The sequence below is a fragment of the Rasamsonia byssochlamydoides genome (assembly GCF_041956645.1).
Source record: "Rasamsonia byssochlamydoides strain NRRL 3658 unplaced genomic scaffold VTN77scaffold_7, whole genome shotgun sequence".
NCBI classification, from domain to species: Eukaryota; Fungi; Ascomycota; class Eurotiomycetes; order Eurotiales; family Trichocomaceae; genus Rasamsonia; species Rasamsonia byssochlamydoides.
Genome location: NW_027192390.1, coordinates 472,192 through 488,586, shown reverse-complemented (window position 1 = coordinate 488,586; position 16,395 = coordinate 472,192). Strand labels below are relative to the sequence as shown.

The window sequence follows — 16,395 nt, the reverse complement described above, 5'->3', positions numbered from 1 at the left end:
TAATAAAATAGTAGAATTTTGACTAATACACTAGAGCTCCTATGTAGGGGAAAATAATAGTGATGATTAGAAAAAGGGATGAAGAAAATGAAAAAAAAATGAAAAAAAAAGCTGATTTTTAACCCCCTCCAAAAAAATCAATATGGTTACGTCACGCAGTTTCTATATATCTCCTTCGGTTGTTTCGGGCACTTATTATGCTTGCTTGCTTCACGGGTGAGAGAGCACTAATACCCTGACTACCTACGACTCCTAGATGCTGACATCTCTACCTCCCATCTCCATCTCTATCTCTGCATTCTTTGTGAAATTCATAGCCGAATTTATTTTGATTTTTTTTTGATCAACTCAAAGCGAAACGCTTCTCTGTTTGCTAGCTCTTGTCATACTACTATATATACTAAAAAAAAGGCTGAGGCTGAGACTTAAGAAGTCTTAAGTCTTACCTCCTGTTGCTGTTGCTGTTGCGGCTGTTTTCGTTGTGATGATGACGATTCTGATAGAACTACGATGTACTGCCCTCTACGTTAGAATTAGAATGACGAATACTAAGAGAGAAGAAAGGAGAAAAGAAGAAAGGAGAGGGAAAAAAGGGAGTCATCGAAACTGTCAAATCACCCGCTTGTCTGCCTGCTCGATCGCAGATGCAGACGCAGCATAGCTGGCTTTCTTTTGATTCAAAACATGTCAATATCAAATCAATGCTAGTGATAATAATGCTAAACAAATGCTCGCTTGCTCTCTTGGTCGTTGGATTCTTCTCGCTTGACACAAACACACATAAATAATAAAAAAAAGTATGGAAAACACACAAAAAAAGACAAAGACATATCAGATGCAAATGCGAGCGAGGTCTATGGTACAGTACAGACATTGTCGATAGGGATTCGAGTTGATTCGATTCGATTCAAAAACAGGCCAGAGCATCAGTCACCGGAAGTAGAACATAACCAGTGAAGTAGAACGTCACTAGGAGTAGAACATCATCAGAAAGAACATCGCATCACCAGAGGTAGAACATCAGAAGTAGAAGAAATTTCATGCCCTTCAAAAGGTAAACAGCGAGATAAGCATAAGTAAGCAGAGAGAGGAAAAATCCTCGAAGAGTAACAGTTTACATGATGATGAATAACCATGTCAGCGCCCAAATAATAAAATACATGATGAGAAGAAGAAGAAGGGCCAAATATGAGTAGTAGCACCGATGCAAAAAGTTTTTTTTGTCTTTTTGTTTTCGTTCTTTTGTCTTCAAAACCCCACCCGACCCGACCGATTGAAGAAGAGATGGATATCCGCAGGCATAAAGCGTCGCCAGTTCAATTCGATTTTTGGAGAAGAGTAAAAGAGGCGTTCCACAATGACATTAATCAACCGTGTATTATCATCTAGTGATGATGGATGAAGAAAAAGATGGATGAAAAGAAATAATACACGGGATAATCGATCGAAGGGCGCCCGGACATCAGAAGTTGCTTTGAGAAGCGATCATGAGGAATGAATGTGGATGCATCGCAATGACACCTTTCGACCACGTATCATGGAAGAGTACATGGGAGGGTCAAGAATGAAGATTTGATCGGATTGAAGGTAATGGCGATAACTGCTGATGACATCAATCGACCGTGTACCAGCGATGGAGAAAGTGCGCAAGAGGACCGATCAAAGGGCTCCGAGAAAGTTTCTTTTTCGTGATGAGAAAGATGAGAGTGTACCACAATGACACCAGTCAACCACGCTAAGGGCATGGGAGGGTCAAAGTGTTAATCTCCGAAGTGATGTCGGTAAGCCCGTGAAGATAGCAGTCAATCGTATACTGGTAATGGTCGAAGTGCGCAGGAGGATTGATTAAGGGCTCCGAAGAAATTGCTTTGATGATGAGAAAGATGAGAATGTGCCGCAATGACACCGTTCAACCACACACCGAGAAGAAGGGTATGGGAGGGTCAAAGGGCAAAGAATGATTTGATTTCCGAAGTGAGATCGGTAAGCCCATGATGATACCAGTCGACTGTGCAGCAGCAACGATGAAGCATGAGGAGAATCAATCAACGTGGTCGTACTACGATGCGAATGCCTAATGACACCAATCAACCACACTGAAGAGAAGGGTATGGGAGGGTCAAAGGGCCCAGAATGATCGATCTCTGAAGTGATGTCGGTACGCACATGACGATTCCAGTCGACTGTGTAGGAAGCATGCAGGAGAATCAATCAATGGGGCCGAAAAAAGGTCGTTCCGAAAGCGTGCGTACTGCGATGAGAATGCCCACAATGACACCAATCAACCACTTATCAACGAGCACATGGGAGGGCCAAAGGGTAAAAAAAGAACTTTTCTCTGCAGTAATACGATTCGAGCGCCGTGGCGATTGTCTTCCGAACGGTACCATGCTTTCGACACGTCGAGAAACGCAGGGAACGCCCTATATATCGAAAAACAGATCGGATTCCTGCCGACCGTATATATATATACCGCAAGTACACACAGGACTGTGCCCAACTGGCCGAGCATGTCTGTTGAACGGTCAAACGTCGAGGAGATTGGAGTGGAATGCGAGGGAAGGGTCTCGTCGCGAAGAGTTGCTTGTCGCCGGAGTTGAGTGCCATCGAGAATGGCTTCAATGGGGATCCGAAGATCCGCTTGTCAGCTTCTCGATGCGCCGATCGATCAGTTCCTTCAACGCGTGAAGGGACTCCAGCTCCGTGGGCGCCCGGGGCGCACTCCCCGGAGCTGAAGCCAGCAGCGCATCTATGAGAAGGTCGGTCTTGTCGGATTGAAGATTCTCGATGTCCCGGTTTTGGCTCGCGAACGAGACGAGATTGGCGATGGCTTCCCGATCTGCGGCGGAGCGGGAGTTCAGTATAGCGCTTTCTGCCTCGGTGAGAAGAGACGCCTGTGGGCGAGCAGCCTCGTAAAAGGCTGTCGCACGTTCCACGAGGTCGTCAAGCTTCTTCCGGGCATAGGCGCTATACTGAGCCGCCCCGGCAGACCGCATTTCCGCCTCCAGGTTCTCCCGTTTGACCCGTTCAATGAAGTTGAGTTTCAGGCCACGCTCGGAGACCCGATATACGATCCCCTGGGATTCCTGCTCTTCGAGCTTTTCAGCCTCCCCATCCTCCGGCAGGACATCTACATCGATGACACGAGGGTGTCTGGGACGTCGGATGCGAGTCTTTCCGGCGTACCCGCTGTCGTCAGTGTGCACGACATACAGCTCGTGCTCGATGTGATTCGGACACATCCAGTTGTGATGCGCCCTGTCGCTGCCGGATTTCTGGTTCGGCGGAATCGCCAGGGGCGGGTCGACACAGTCCATGTGCCAAGAGCATGGACAGTAGTCGCATTGGATGATGGGGCGATTGCCGTTAGAAGTTTGGCCGCAGGCCACGCACACGATGAGTTTGCCCTTGCTATCGAACAACCGGCACAAATACTGTTCATCGGCGCGGCCTGAACGGTTACCCCTGCCGCGAGGACCACTTCTAACATTTGTTGCCACCTCCTGATACCGCCCGTCCTGCCCAGTCCGCACGCCCTGGAAGTAGTTCCGTACGCCCGCCGGGAGCTGAAAGTCTCGCTGCGGCGCCCTCTCGAGGTTTTTGAGAAGGGCGCCGAACGATCTCCGCGTCACGCACGACGGGCAGAACCACTCTCCCTCGGGGGGGTTGGCCGGATCCAGGGGGGGATTCAGGCAGGAGAAGTGGTAGGAGTTGACACACCCATCACAGCATAGGAGCTGTCCAATGCCACCACACTGCCGGCAGGTGTCGTTGTTCTCGAGGCCTTCACTGCGCGTGAAGTACGAAGCGCGGGAAGAAGATTCCTCGATGACTGCAGCGGAGGAGTCGTCTCTGTCGTCTCTGTCGACGCTTGCTGGCGAGGTCCGCTCAGCTTCCAGATCTAACGACGATCGTATCTGACTCTCCTGGACGATGGGAAAGTTATGCTGCTGCAGCTGCAAACGAGTGCGCTTTGCAGCGGACATTTCCTCGACGTCGCCCGGGATTTCCTCCAGCTGGCGTTTCTGACCGGCAGTGTTACTTGTCAAGCCTGCAGCAGACAAGGGCTCCGAGTTGCGGCCCCTCTTCCTACCTCTAGTCGCAGCAGCAGCATTCCTAGTGCCGGAAGTCATCCTCGATGCGGACGGATCCACGTCAAGGGACTTGGCGGACGACAACGAACTGGTGCTCGTGGCCGAGCGGGAGCGGGCAATTGGTACCGAGCCGTTGGGATGAGCTTCGGCGTTGACGCTTTTGAAGGCGTCCCGCATCACCGCTTTGAAGACTGCTTTCTGGCGTGGGCCCGGTTCCTTTCGGATGACGCTGTCTAGGACGGACAGGAGGAACGGGTCGCTGCTGCTGTTGGCCCAGAGGCGGCGAAGTCCACAGGCAACTGCACGATTATGGGAATCGTCAGCGTGCCGAAGCGCGGACTCGACCACGGATCTCATCTTCTCGACGTCGTACTCGCTCGACGTTGGAAGGGGGAGCGATGCCAGGTCGGCAGTGTCGTCACGAGGGATCGGTGCAGACGCCGCGGCGCGATCTGCACCGTTCTCCTGGCCGACGGTTGTCTTCAGCCCTTTGGTATTGGCGGTCGACGTGCGCGGAAGAGGTTTTGCGGGAACTGTCAAACCGACTTTGCGCAAGTCGGCTGCCGTTGGCATCGCTCCGAGGGGCCGCATGGAGGCGAGGACGGGGTTCTTGTCGCTCGAAACGGCCGACCACGGTGTGTCTCGGTAACTTGGCTGCGCAGGCCTCAGGGGAGGCTCAACCCAGTCTGAGTTGAATGGCAGTAGTGATTGCAAGTTATTCCCAGAGAACTCCACCCGGGGCCCTGTCTGCTGAGGCTCATGCTGTCCATGCTCTTGTTGTACTTGCGTAACGTGTTCTGGTGCTTGCTGAGATGGCTGAGATTGCCGTGCTTGCGATTCAGCTGTTGCTTCACTGGAGTTGTCCACATCCTGCGCAGTGTCCACACCAATACGAGAGTTCCGACCGGTGCGTCGCTGCTTGCGCGGTCTCGTAGATTCTGTGAAGGAAAAGGAATCCACTGCCGGCGGTGCATCCACAGGAGTAGACAGTCGAGAGTTGTTCGACGTGGCTCGGGAGGTGGAACGGAGGTTCGGAGCCATTGTTCTCTCAGATGAAGATGAAAGGCAAGACTTGTAAAAAAGGGGAAACGCCTGCGACAGGTCGTTAGCTCAGCACAAATATTTTATTGAAGGAAAATAACTTACTGGAACAGCTGATTCCAAATCTGGTAGCAAGCGCACCAGACTTTGTTGTTGGAATCGTGGTCTGCCCGCGCGTCGTCTGCGGGTCGAGGGAAGAAGGAGTCGAGAGAGCTCGGGGAGATGTTGAAAGTAGGCGAGTTTTCGGAACTCCCAAGTCACACCCTGGCGGCGACTGTAAGGAGCGCTGGAACCACGAAACAACAACAAAACTCTCTCTGCTTTCGAATACACTCAGATGTCGAGATTTTGAATTTCCAAAGTGTCTGATCAAGTAAGATCGAATTTAGCTCTCCTCACGCGACCTGCTTTGCGTGAAGCGCTTTCAGGGGCTACCGAACAGTGCTACTTCTTTGCACGTTGAAAGAAGTAAAGTCAGGAGACAAAGAGTGCAGATGATATTTCAACACGTGTAATTCAACTGGTCTTGTCTGGAAAGCTTTTGAGCTGCCAAACTGTGTTGCAGAAAAGGTATTCGAAGCAACAGAGAGTAAGAAGGAGAATGATGACCAGGTCGAGAGAAGTCAAGTCGTCAAAAAATAACAGCGTAAATGAGAGATTTCAACGCGTGTTATTTTACGCGTTTTGCTGGTCTGGGTAGCTTTTGAGAGCTACCAGACTGTGACGTTATGAGAAGGTGTTCGAAGCAAGAGAGAGTAGGAAGATCACCCGGTCGAAAAAAGGAGAGTTGTCGAAAGATAGACAGCGCAAGTGAGAAATTTCAGCGCGTAATGTTCGACTGATGTTTGCTCGACTGGTGTTTGTTGGGTTGGAAAGCTTGAGAGCTGCCAAACTGTGATGTTGCAAGAAATGTACTCGAAGCAATAGAGGCGAAGGAGAATGATGTTCAGGTCGAGAGAAAGTCGCGTGATCAAGAGGCAAACAATGCAGATGAGAGATCTCAGCACGTTCAGCTCGACTTATCTTGTTTGGAGAGCTTTCAGGAGCTACCAAACTGTGCTTCACGATGCTTGAAGCAAGAGGAAAAGATGGCGAGGTTGCAAGAAGGTGAGCACTCAAGAGAGGACTCAACTGGATAAGTTTTCGAGAGCTACCAAGGTTGTACTTCGCGATACGCGAAGCAAAAGAAGTAAGGACGACGAGGTTTCAAGAAGGCAAGTGGTCAAGAGATTGGGAAAGCTTTCAAGAGCTACTAATCTGCTCTTCACGATGCTCAAAGCAAGAAAAAAGGATGATGAGTTTGAAAGGAGAGCCGTCACTGTGCTGCTGCAAGATGTTTGAAGCAAGACAGTAAGAGGGATGACCAAGTTGAAAGAAGTAGTAGAGTCGTCAGGAGATAAAAAGTGCAGACGAGATTTGAGCACGCTTGACGCGACTTGTCTGGCCTGGAAGTTTCAGGGGCTGAAGCTGCCACTATGCTTTGCACGTAGATCTCAGAAGTTCAAGAAGTTCGATAACGAACAGAAGCAGTAGAATGGATGGTGGTACAGATATCACGAAGAGTTTGAAGAAGAAGAGACGCTGGAGTAGCGTATGGATGTAAGAGAGAGACTGGATGGTTGTTGGTGAGAGAGAGAAAGTGAGAGAGGGGGGGTCGAGGGAGAAATATAACGTGGCTGGGGGTACTGTTGCCTAAGGAGACGCGTTCATTCACTGCGTGGATTCACTGACAGTAAACGAGTCCTTCGAGAGTGAATGGTAAACAAGGAGGGTGCCTGTTGACGTGACGTGAGAGGAGTGAATCGGGAGAGAAGGTGAATACTGCGATGAGACCCGGAAAGAGAACGGCCTTTTCCGGGCTCCTGAGTACCATACTATCTATCAAGACCCTTGATATTACAGGAAGCCGATATGACGGGGAAAAGGAGAGTCTAAATGGTCAAGTTCTTCTTTTCATTTAAAAATCCCGTCTCTCCTACAGCCCTGATATCAGATGTTTACACGTGTGGTTATAGAGTACCTAGGTAGACGATCTTCAAGGACTCGTACAGGTTAGGCCATATCAAGGTCTGCCATAGCAACGAAAAGAGGACAAGAGTCTACTGCCAGGAAAAGACTGAGTAGGGTTTAATTATTTCTTTGTAACGCTTCTCTTATTCTTTTATGCTCATTATTTACGGTGCAGTATGTCAAAAATTTCTGACCAGACTGCTTGAATCCATGACGCCTGATGTAGCATCACCAACAGCAGCCAAGGCACCCCTGAGTTTCTTTTCTTGAAGAAAAAGATTCCTAGTCTCCTTTCTACAGCCTGGAGGTGCAGCTTCTGCCCTTTCAAATCCGGGCAACAGAAGGAGATCTTATATCATCGGGAAGATATAAATCGCGAGAGAGCAGACAGAGGAATCAGAAAACCTCTACTCTTCGCCACTGGACTCTTCCTCCTCGTGCTCCTGTTGCTGCTCTTGCGTAGCCTTCTTCGCCGGCTTCTTCTTCTTCTTCTTGTTCTTACCCTTAGAGCCAGTTGATCTGGCCAACGGTTGTTCAAGAATCTTGAGGATCTCCTCGTCTTCAATCTTCTTGTCGGACTTGTATCGGGAGAGATCTAGTGCAGGTGGTGCTGCCAGCCTAGTAATTCCATTCTTTGTGATAGCTGTCCAGATGGTTAGCCAGAGGCAAAGAAGATCATTCGTCACGAATGGCAAGCAATACGTTCGTGGACGGTCCAGGTAGAGACACTTACCAATGGTAGTCAACAAGCGGGAAACTGGGGCACCCTCCGAATCACCAGCAGGCTCATACTGCCTGACTACACCACCGCGAACACACTCGACCAAACCGACCTTGGCGGCTTTCTCATCGTCCAATTGACGCATGCTGAACGGGAAGGTTCCAAACTTCTTGACAATCTCAGAGAGGGTCTGCCTCGAGCTCGGGCGTTTGAGGATATAGGTTGTGGTCGTGCGACGGTGCAGCGTAGGACGGTTCTCCAGCGTCTTTACTTTGCCAGAACCAAGACTGAGTCCAACCTCAACGCCCCAGACCTCTCCAACTTCGGGAGAGCCCTCTCCCTTGACACCGCCACTGGGGGAGAGGATGATCTTCTTCTTACCCTCGATTTCATTACGTTCGAACAGCCAGCTCGTGGTGTTCTCGACTACATTGCAGTCATATGCCTTCGCGACCTTCTCGATGAGGGAGGAGATCTTGCTCTGTGTCGGGGGTTTCTCCGCGGCAGCCTTCTTCTTCTCTTCTTCCGTCCCGGAAGCCAGAAGGCCTGGGGGAACCATGAGTCTCAGGAGAAGCTCGTTGGCATAGTACGTCGCAAGCATGAGATCCGCCTCACGCCCTGTCACCACATCCTGGGGCGTGTCCTTTCCGGGAACGATGATCGAGTCACAGACAATAGTGCCAAACCCATCAATCTGTGCGCCCAGTTGGATCTTGACGATCTCACCGGCCTTGAGAGTCGTGTTGGCCTCCTCCGTATCCGAGACCAGGGGAGTGTACGGAGTCACGAATGAGCTTGGTGAAACCGTGGTGGGATGAGAAATACCTGGGAAAGATTGCACGTCAATGCTGTGCGGTTCTCTTAAAGGAGAAACCTTTAACGGTGGAATTTACCCTTCGTTATCTTCTTGCCTTTGTAGACCTTGCCAATTTCTTCCTCGAGGAGCTGGTCACCCTTCTGGCAGAGCTCAATGATTTTGGCCCCCTCAAGACACCATCCTGGCGACAGGCCGTGTCAGCAATTCCTCTTCCGTACAGTCGAGTTTGTCTTTCTCCTACCTGTGACAGCCTCGAGCACCTTGTGGGAGATCTGCGCAGCAGTCTTATATTTGGTGAGGGTATCGGGGTTGTTGAGGGTGTAGTCTAGAACGAGATGGCCCAATTGTCAGATATGAATGAACGCAAAGGATATATACTATGAACCACCGTCGACCGGAAGCCCATGGGGGAGCATTCTACAAAGATCGCGGGAGCAACTGTGAGCGAAAGAGCACGATCTCCCGTGTTGGAAGTCTTCTTTACGCGAGACACCAGCCAGGTACGTAGCTTTTTTTTTCTCAAAAAAAAAATATTAACGCGTAGTACACTTACCGACCTCGGCGGACTCAGCCATTGCGTCAAGAAAACCTCGCGCCGATGCGAGGAATCAAATTCACAGAGTTCTCAAGGAGGATACAGGGACAGGAGAGCCGTCACACAGACGTTGCACAGAGAAGTAGAAGGAGTATTATTTCGGACCTCTCAACACACGTTCAGGTCGTGTGCAGCTTGAATTGCGCTGGCGGGGTTGTGGCCGTTCAACGTTGTGTGTGTGGCGGACGGTGGGGCATCAGCCTCGTCCAGTCCAAATACGCCGCCCGGAAGCAAGCAGCAGACGGGCGGCATCAACGTCATTGTTTTGGCCCGTCCGGTAGCTCATGCCAGCCCTTTGAACAATAATCTTTAGGACTGCACGACCGCGCATAGGAGCATCAAAGTCGCCAGGATCTTGAGAAGCTACAACAACTCGCTTTATTGAGAGGCTGCGGAGCAGCAGCAGTGAGCTGCTGAGACAGGTGCCATCCAATGATGGCACCCTGGATGGGATTCTTCCATGGGCTACTCGTCCTCTTCTGCCTGATACCCGCGAGCCTCGCATCTGGAGAGCTCCAGCTGAACCAGTGGGTCGCAATAGAATCGAGAGCAGGGCTACCTATCCGCATCCTCACCCATAACATCCGCTACGCAACATCCGCCCCCTTCAAAGGGGAGAAACCCTGGGTGGAACGGAAACAGCGACTGGTCAATGAACTGCGATTCAATACGCAGCATAACCTAGAGTCATTTATTTGCCTCCAAGAGGTTCTCCATGTCCAGCTGGTAGACATCCTCTCCGAATTGAACAAAGTTTCCATGGTGACAGGCTCCCACGACTCGCAATGGAAATACATAGGCGTCGGAAGGGACGACGGCCACGAAAAAGGGGAATACTCGCCCATCTTCTATCGTCCGGCCATCTGGAAGCTCCAACACTGGGAGACGGTGTGGCTTTCCGAAACGCCAGAGAAACCATCCAAAAGCTGGGACGCAGCATCGATTCGCATTGTCACCATTGGTGTTTTCAGGCATCGTGCGAGTTCCAAGACGGTACTGGCTCTTAATACCCACCTTGACGACCAGGGATCACGATCGCGATTCGAAGCAGCACACATTATCCTCCGCAAGATCAATGATTATCTCGCAGGAGAGTATGGAGAAAGCATATCGGGTGTGTTCCTAGCGGGCGATCTAAACAGCGAGGAGACCCAGGAGGCCTACAAGGTGCTGACGGGCACGAATTCGTCCTTTGTCGATGCCCAGAAACTGGTCGATGCGGCAGAACACTACGGAAACGAGAATACCTACACTGGGTTCGGATACGAGGGAGCACCTCCCAGCCGCATAGACTACATCCTCCTGGGACCTGCAGACAAGCCCAGGACCAACAACTCTCAAGTCCAGCAGCAGGCTGCGGCCCTACCATGGGTTCTGCAAGGTTACGCCGTTCTAGCTAACCGCTTCGATGACGGCGTCTTCAACTCAGACCACCGAGCGGTCTTGGTAGATGCCGTGTTGACCTAAGCGCACGCAGTTTGTAATATATCCAGGCAGGCCCAGGACGACCATAATGGAGTAGTGTTCCCGATCCCCATTAGGACCAGACAGAGCGAGAACTCAATGTAGGGAGTGAAGTAATTAGTAGTAGAAGTTAGGTGATGCAAACCTGCGGGCAGTCGGAGACATATAAGGATGGAGGCGCTGTGGGGCCAAGGTGAGTCCATGAGTCGTGCCTATCGATAATGAAATAATCGGTGGATAAGAATCATTATCGTCGTCACGATAGCGCACCTGATATTGGATTATATAAATCTCAGGTTTGACACCATCAACTCCAACTCACGTTCGGTCTTCTTTCTTCCTTTCCTCTCCTCTCGTTCTTGCTTTGTTCCTTCCATCTACATCGATCGGATCATCACGCGGTCATCTGGCATGTCATCCTCCCGGAACAGAAGGAATTATGTCACGTGACTTCCACATCAGGTTAAGCGCATCGGATTAGTACGGATACGGTAAGATACAGCGTCAATACAGGTAATATTGGGCCGATCGGTCGACTTCGGTGACAAAGCCTCCAGCATGGCCAGGATGATGTGTCTCAGACCCGGCCAGGAATCATCTCAGATGCTGGAGAGCAAGCTGTTGTCTTCAGTGTTGCGAGCAGTTCATCCCCATCCTCCTCGCCATGCCCTCGTTCTGGGAGTCCGGCCGTACACGGAAACGGCGAGGGCAGTCTCGGCAGCCTAGGGGAGTCTTTCCGCCAGCGCTTTTTGTCTCGCACCCGCGGCTCTTCTCTTTCTCCTCTCTTCCAGAATCCAGCAAACCAACCAGAGCCCATCAGCCCCGGTGACGCACCACGAAGCCACGCCTCCCAGCCATCGATCCAGCGATCACCGTTTCAAGTCTCTGCCTTGTTGAGCCTCCAGGCCGGCCCGGAATCCCGGTGCGCCTGTAACTGCGCTGTTCGTCTCACTCAGTCCCGGCGCTTGGCAGAGCCTGCGCGTGTCTCCGAACCGACCAGACCCATCCACTCACTCGTCCTGCCTGGAACGACCCTCTGACTCTCCCCGACCCTGACAAAGACCGCCTGCCGCTGGCTGGCGTGTTGTCTTATCCGGCCTTGGTATGTGCTCTCCACCCTTTTACTCCTCCTCCTCCCTCTGTCCCCTACTCCCGTGATTGTGATATTTCGCAGGCGGCGTGTCTGCGGCGCGCTTCCTTGTCTCCGGCAGTCGGGTGCCCGCGACCGCTACCTGTCGCGACGACAGACCATCATCATGTCAAGCTTCATCCTACGGCCCTGCATCGCACCTCGCTGCCATCTTCTGCAGTCCGGCTGACCAGGTTGTTACTGTGACTTCGCAGGTCCTGTCAACGATGCGCTCGTAGCCCGCGGGCCGTTGTCCTTTCCCCTACTTTCAGCAGGAGCTCTTCAGTTATGCCGTCCCCCGAGGTCGCTGAAGGAGAGCTGTCCCATTCTGAGTTCTCTTCTGGTGACCCTGAACCAGACGCCGCTCAGAATGGCTCGCGGTCGTCGGGCTCGGATGCAGGCTTCAGGGGCGAAGCTTCTGACGCGCTGCCAGAGAGAGAGACCAACGGATCTACCCAAGATATGATCGCGGAGGGGAAGCAAAATGCAAAAGCCGTCCTCGCGGCGTCAGGGGTTGCCTCCACGGGAAGCCAGCATCCTGCCTCGGACAGTGACCACTCACCCAGCTCGCCACCTGTGAATGGCACCAACGGCGCGGCTGCGGGCCGGAAACGGTCTCGTTCTGGTTCTGTCATCCGCTCCTCTTCTCCGGAAGAGTCTCCTGTCCGCGTCCGAGAAACCCCAGCTGACAAGATCCTCCTCGAGCAATATGTCCACCGCGAGTTCCAGCATGCTGCGCTCGCCGCTACTCACAATTCCAGCCAGGAGATCCTACAGCAAAAACGTGCCGAGCGAGACTATTATCTGGCGCTGCGACGGGAGAATCAGATGAACCCGGCCGCCCTCTACGGTGTCGGCTACGAAGGCTTTGGCAATGCACGAACGGACCTCAAGAACCAACACCCGCAGTTGCTGTATCCATCAAACCGGCGTCGTCCCGGTGGAAGAAAGACTCGAGAACTGCGCATATCTCGCAAAGACATGAAGCTCCAGAATGAGCAACTGGAAGACCTCGTCCCCATTCGCTTGGATATCGACTGGGACAAAGTGAAGATCCGGGACACGTTCACTTGGAACCTCCATGACCGCGTTATATCTCCGGACCTGTTCGCAGAAAAGCTTGTGGAAGACTTGGGGCTCCCCGTGGAGTCGTGCGGACCCCTTGTCCGGCAGATTTCTCAGAGCATCCAGGAACAATTGAACGATTACTACCCCCACGTTTTCATTGAAGAGGATCCCCTGGATCCTCACCTGCCATACCATGCATACAAAAATGATGAAATGCGCATACTGATTAAGCTCAACATCACCATTGGCCAGCACACGCTGGTCGATCAGTTTGAGTGGGAGATTAACAACCCCTACAACTCCCCAGAGGAGTTTGCGCTGCGGATGACCAACGATCTGTCCCTTTCGGGCGAGTTTACCACCGCCATTGCTCACTCAATCCGTGAACAGGTGCAACTTTTTACTAGGTCTCTCTACATCCTTTCCCATCCCTTTGACGGACGTCCGATTGAGGATCCAGATCTCAAGGCTGCTTTCTTGCCTTCCCCGTTGCCCTCAACCTTCCGACCCTTCCAGGCTGCTAAAGAATTCACTCCTTATCTCTACGAACTCAACGAAGCTGAACTTGAGCGAACCGAGGTTTCGATATCACGAGAGCAAAGACGTCAGAAGCGCTCCGTCAACCGTCGCGGTGGACCAGCCCTGCCTGACCTCAAGGATCGTCAGCGGACCATCCGTACGATGATTGTGTCTTCGGTGATACCCAATTCGGCATCGTCAATAGAGGAAACGCACTTGTTCAAGCGGTCAGGTACAGGCCGGAGCAGACGCTCAGCTGCTGGACAGCGGGATGGTGTCGAAGACTCGGACCTCTCGGATAGTGAAGTGTCTTCCATGGGCTCCCCGGCGATCGGCTCTCATCTGGCTCAGGGCACTGCCCGTACCAGAGGCATGAGAGGGGCGGCGTCCGCGGCTCAAGCTGCTTTGCGAGCGAATCTCGGCCACTCGGCCACTCCAGAGCCCTCGTCGCATCACCATGAGACCCGAGTGTCTGCCCGACGACGTGATTACCGAGAAGAGAGTTTGGATGAGCCAGAAAAGCTCATTGTGAAACTCAAGATCTCGCGGGACCGATTCAAGCAGTTCCTTCGAGACCTGAAGAACAAGAAGCAACCCTCGACGCCCAGTCTCCCGGGCCCTGCGCCAGCGTCACAGAGTAGTACGCCTCAAATACAAACCCCAACACAGAGCGCAATGCCGCCTCCGCAGACTCAGCCTCAGTCAAGCGGAGCGCCCGCCCAAGCACGATCCTCCAGCGCCAGTGCAACTTCACAATCGCAGACTCCAGCTCAGCAGATTGGGGCAATTGATGCTCCTCATCCCCCGCAACCTGGGGTTCCAGGGGTAAGTTTGCCTTTTGCTTGCTTCTGAATGAAATGTGTGAATTAGAATGCTAATATGGAATAGCCTCCTCCCCCGAGCTGGCTCGTCTCTGGTCTTGCACAGCTGAAACGATTGTACCCCAACGACTCTTTTGAAGGTGTGATGCGCTACTCTGCCGTCGATACCGCTACGATGATGCCGGTTGCGAATGCCAATGCTACCCAACCGGGTCAGAAGTTGAAATACCAGTATCTTCCTCGCATCCGATGTCACGACTGTCCTGGGAAGCTTTATACTCCCGGCCCTGGAATGACAGTCGAGAATTTCGAGGTGCATCTGAGAAATCGGCAACACAAGGAACGTGTAGAGGAAAGGCTCGCCAGAACTGCGGGAGCCGGTGGTACTAGTACTTCGACGTCTTGATTTCTTCTTGATCTGTGATATTTGATCTTTTTTTTTCTGGGAGCGGTGAAAAAGGAAACAAGGGCTGGTCATATGTCTTTTTCTTTCTTGGGGCCCCATTCACTACCTGTTTTGTTGCGGTACATATGATATGAGAGAGAGGAGAAAGCATAGAGAATCCTTCCTCTGTTCATACAGTAATTGCTTTGATTGATTCCCATCATTCATTGTATTGTTGGTCATGTTGTATGTTGGTGTGAGTGAGTCAGTCTATGATGATTGATTGATATTTTTTTGTACTTTTTTCCCCTTCCTTCTAGCATGAGGCGGCCTGAAGTAGGAAATCATCCACAGTTGTAACTGTTTGTGATTTTGTATGTTGTCTGATTGTCGGTACTCGTAAATATCCTGGACAATCTGGAGTCTATCCAATTTTATTTTCATGAGCTTGAAGTAATCCAACAGAAGAAAAAAAAATGAACGATTCACACACAGACAGGTTCATCGTCACGACTCACCCTGGAGCAATGATCTGATCTGCAACCTGCTGCGCTCGAACAAGCAACACCTTCGCTCCACACATCGTGCCTTTTTTTTCCCCTTCACCCTTGTTATTGTGCTTGGATTTGATAAGATAGGTAGTCAACACTAAGATAGTCAAGTTATTCTAGACCAACTAACTGTAAAAAAGAGGGCTAAATCTCACTGTAAAGGAAGGCAGTATTCCATGCCTAGAGTTTTTTTGTTTTTTTTTTTTGGTAAGGCATGACTCGCATTGAAATCGTATGCAAGACGTCTATTTATTTATAATTGAGGTTATATACACATATACATACACATGTGGTTGTCCGTGTGTAGTAGTGATGTATATACCTGATAGAAAGAAGGGTCGCGAGAGCGGCTGGATACTTGTCTTGTCTACCCTAGTCTAATCTATCTAGTCTGGGATTGAGTAGAGGATAGCCGGTATCTGACTGTTGTGTCTGCTACCTAGTCCGCCATGTTCATTTCAAACGGCTTTCTTTCTTCTTCTTGCGGCTTTTTTTTTTTCGTTTCAGTCCGTATGTATGTACCTATCAGTGATCATGGACTTTGCCACATGCTTCCGCATCGGGTAAGTATGCATGTACAGTCATTCGATTAGTCGAACCAGTCAGGGCATAGGGCTCAGGGTTAGGGCTGCTGGCATGCCACCCTGCCAATCTGGATCCTCCCTTCTCTTCCGAGACGTCGCCAACTCAGTGGACGCTCACCACCTTACCCACCCATGTATGTACAGCTACATAGCTAGGAACCTACCTAACCTAGGTAGCAAGCTTTTTTTTAAGTTGAGATCACAATTAAATTAAATTTTTATTTTTTATTTTTATTTTTTCCCGTGATTCTCAGAAACAAGAAAGAATACAATGCACTCAAATCACTTCTACTCTGCAATCCAATCAAGGCAAAATCTTTATCTAGGCGAATCGATTCAGACAGCACAGAAATCCTCATGTCTCAGTGGTTAGTTAGTTAGTTAGTCAGTAGGTCAGTTCTCCCCCGCTGATCAAATAACTACCGGAAGAAAAGCACAACAACATCTAGGTAGGTCGTGACCGTATTGATCGTAGATAGATAGAGGCCCCCCCCCCCCCCCCTTCCCAATTCTACCAAAAAAAAAAAGAGAGAGAGAGAGAGAAAGGGGGAAAAAATGATACTCTTGAGCGACTATCTCTAGGGATGCCTCAGCTA

At 51.0% G+C, this 16,395-nt stretch overlaps 4 protein-coding genes across 4 annotated transcripts; 2 read left to right on the top strand and 2 right to left on the bottom strand.

The window, feature by feature from the left end:
• Window positions 1-2,618: 2,618 nt before the first annotated feature.
• On the bottom strand, window positions 2,619-5,135 carry VTN77DRAFT_8292 (uncharacterized protein; the record flags this gene model as incomplete). Its single annotated transcript, XM_069424774.1, has 1 exon — window positions 2,619-5,135. The coding sequence occupies one exon, from the start codon at window positions 5,133-5,135 to the stop codon at window positions 2,619-2,621; it is 2,517 nt and encodes an 838-aa protein (XP_069281054.1).
• A 2,417-nt stretch (window positions 5,136-7,552) lies between these two features.
• Window positions 7,553-9,258, bottom strand: VTN77DRAFT_8291 (uncharacterized protein; the record flags this gene model as incomplete). Its single annotated transcript, XM_069424773.1, has 5 exons — window positions 7,553-7,788; window positions 7,879-8,691; window positions 8,760-8,864; window positions 8,925-9,008; window positions 9,237-9,258. 5 exons carry the CDS (start codon window positions 9,256-9,258, stop codon window positions 7,553-7,555), a joined length of 1,260 nt encoding a protein of 419 aa, XP_069281053.1.
• A 452-nt stretch (window positions 9,259-9,710) lies between these two features.
• VTN77DRAFT_8290 (uncharacterized protein) lies at window positions 9,711-10,745 on the top strand (the record flags this gene model as incomplete). The annotated part of the gene is made up of 1 exon (XM_069424772.1): window positions 9,711-10,745. One exon carries the CDS (start codon window positions 9,711-9,713, stop codon window positions 10,743-10,745), a length of 1,035 nt encoding a protein of 344 aa, XP_069281052.1.
• A 1,414-nt stretch (window positions 10,746-12,159) lies between these two features.
• Window positions 12,160-14,685, top strand: VTN77DRAFT_8289 (uncharacterized protein; the record flags this gene model as incomplete). Its single annotated transcript, XM_069424770.1, has 2 exons — window positions 12,160-14,283; window positions 14,347-14,685. 2 exons carry the CDS (start codon window positions 12,160-12,162, stop codon window positions 14,683-14,685), a joined length of 2,463 nt encoding a protein of 820 aa, XP_069281051.1.
• Window positions 14,686-16,395: the final 1,710 nt, after the last annotated feature.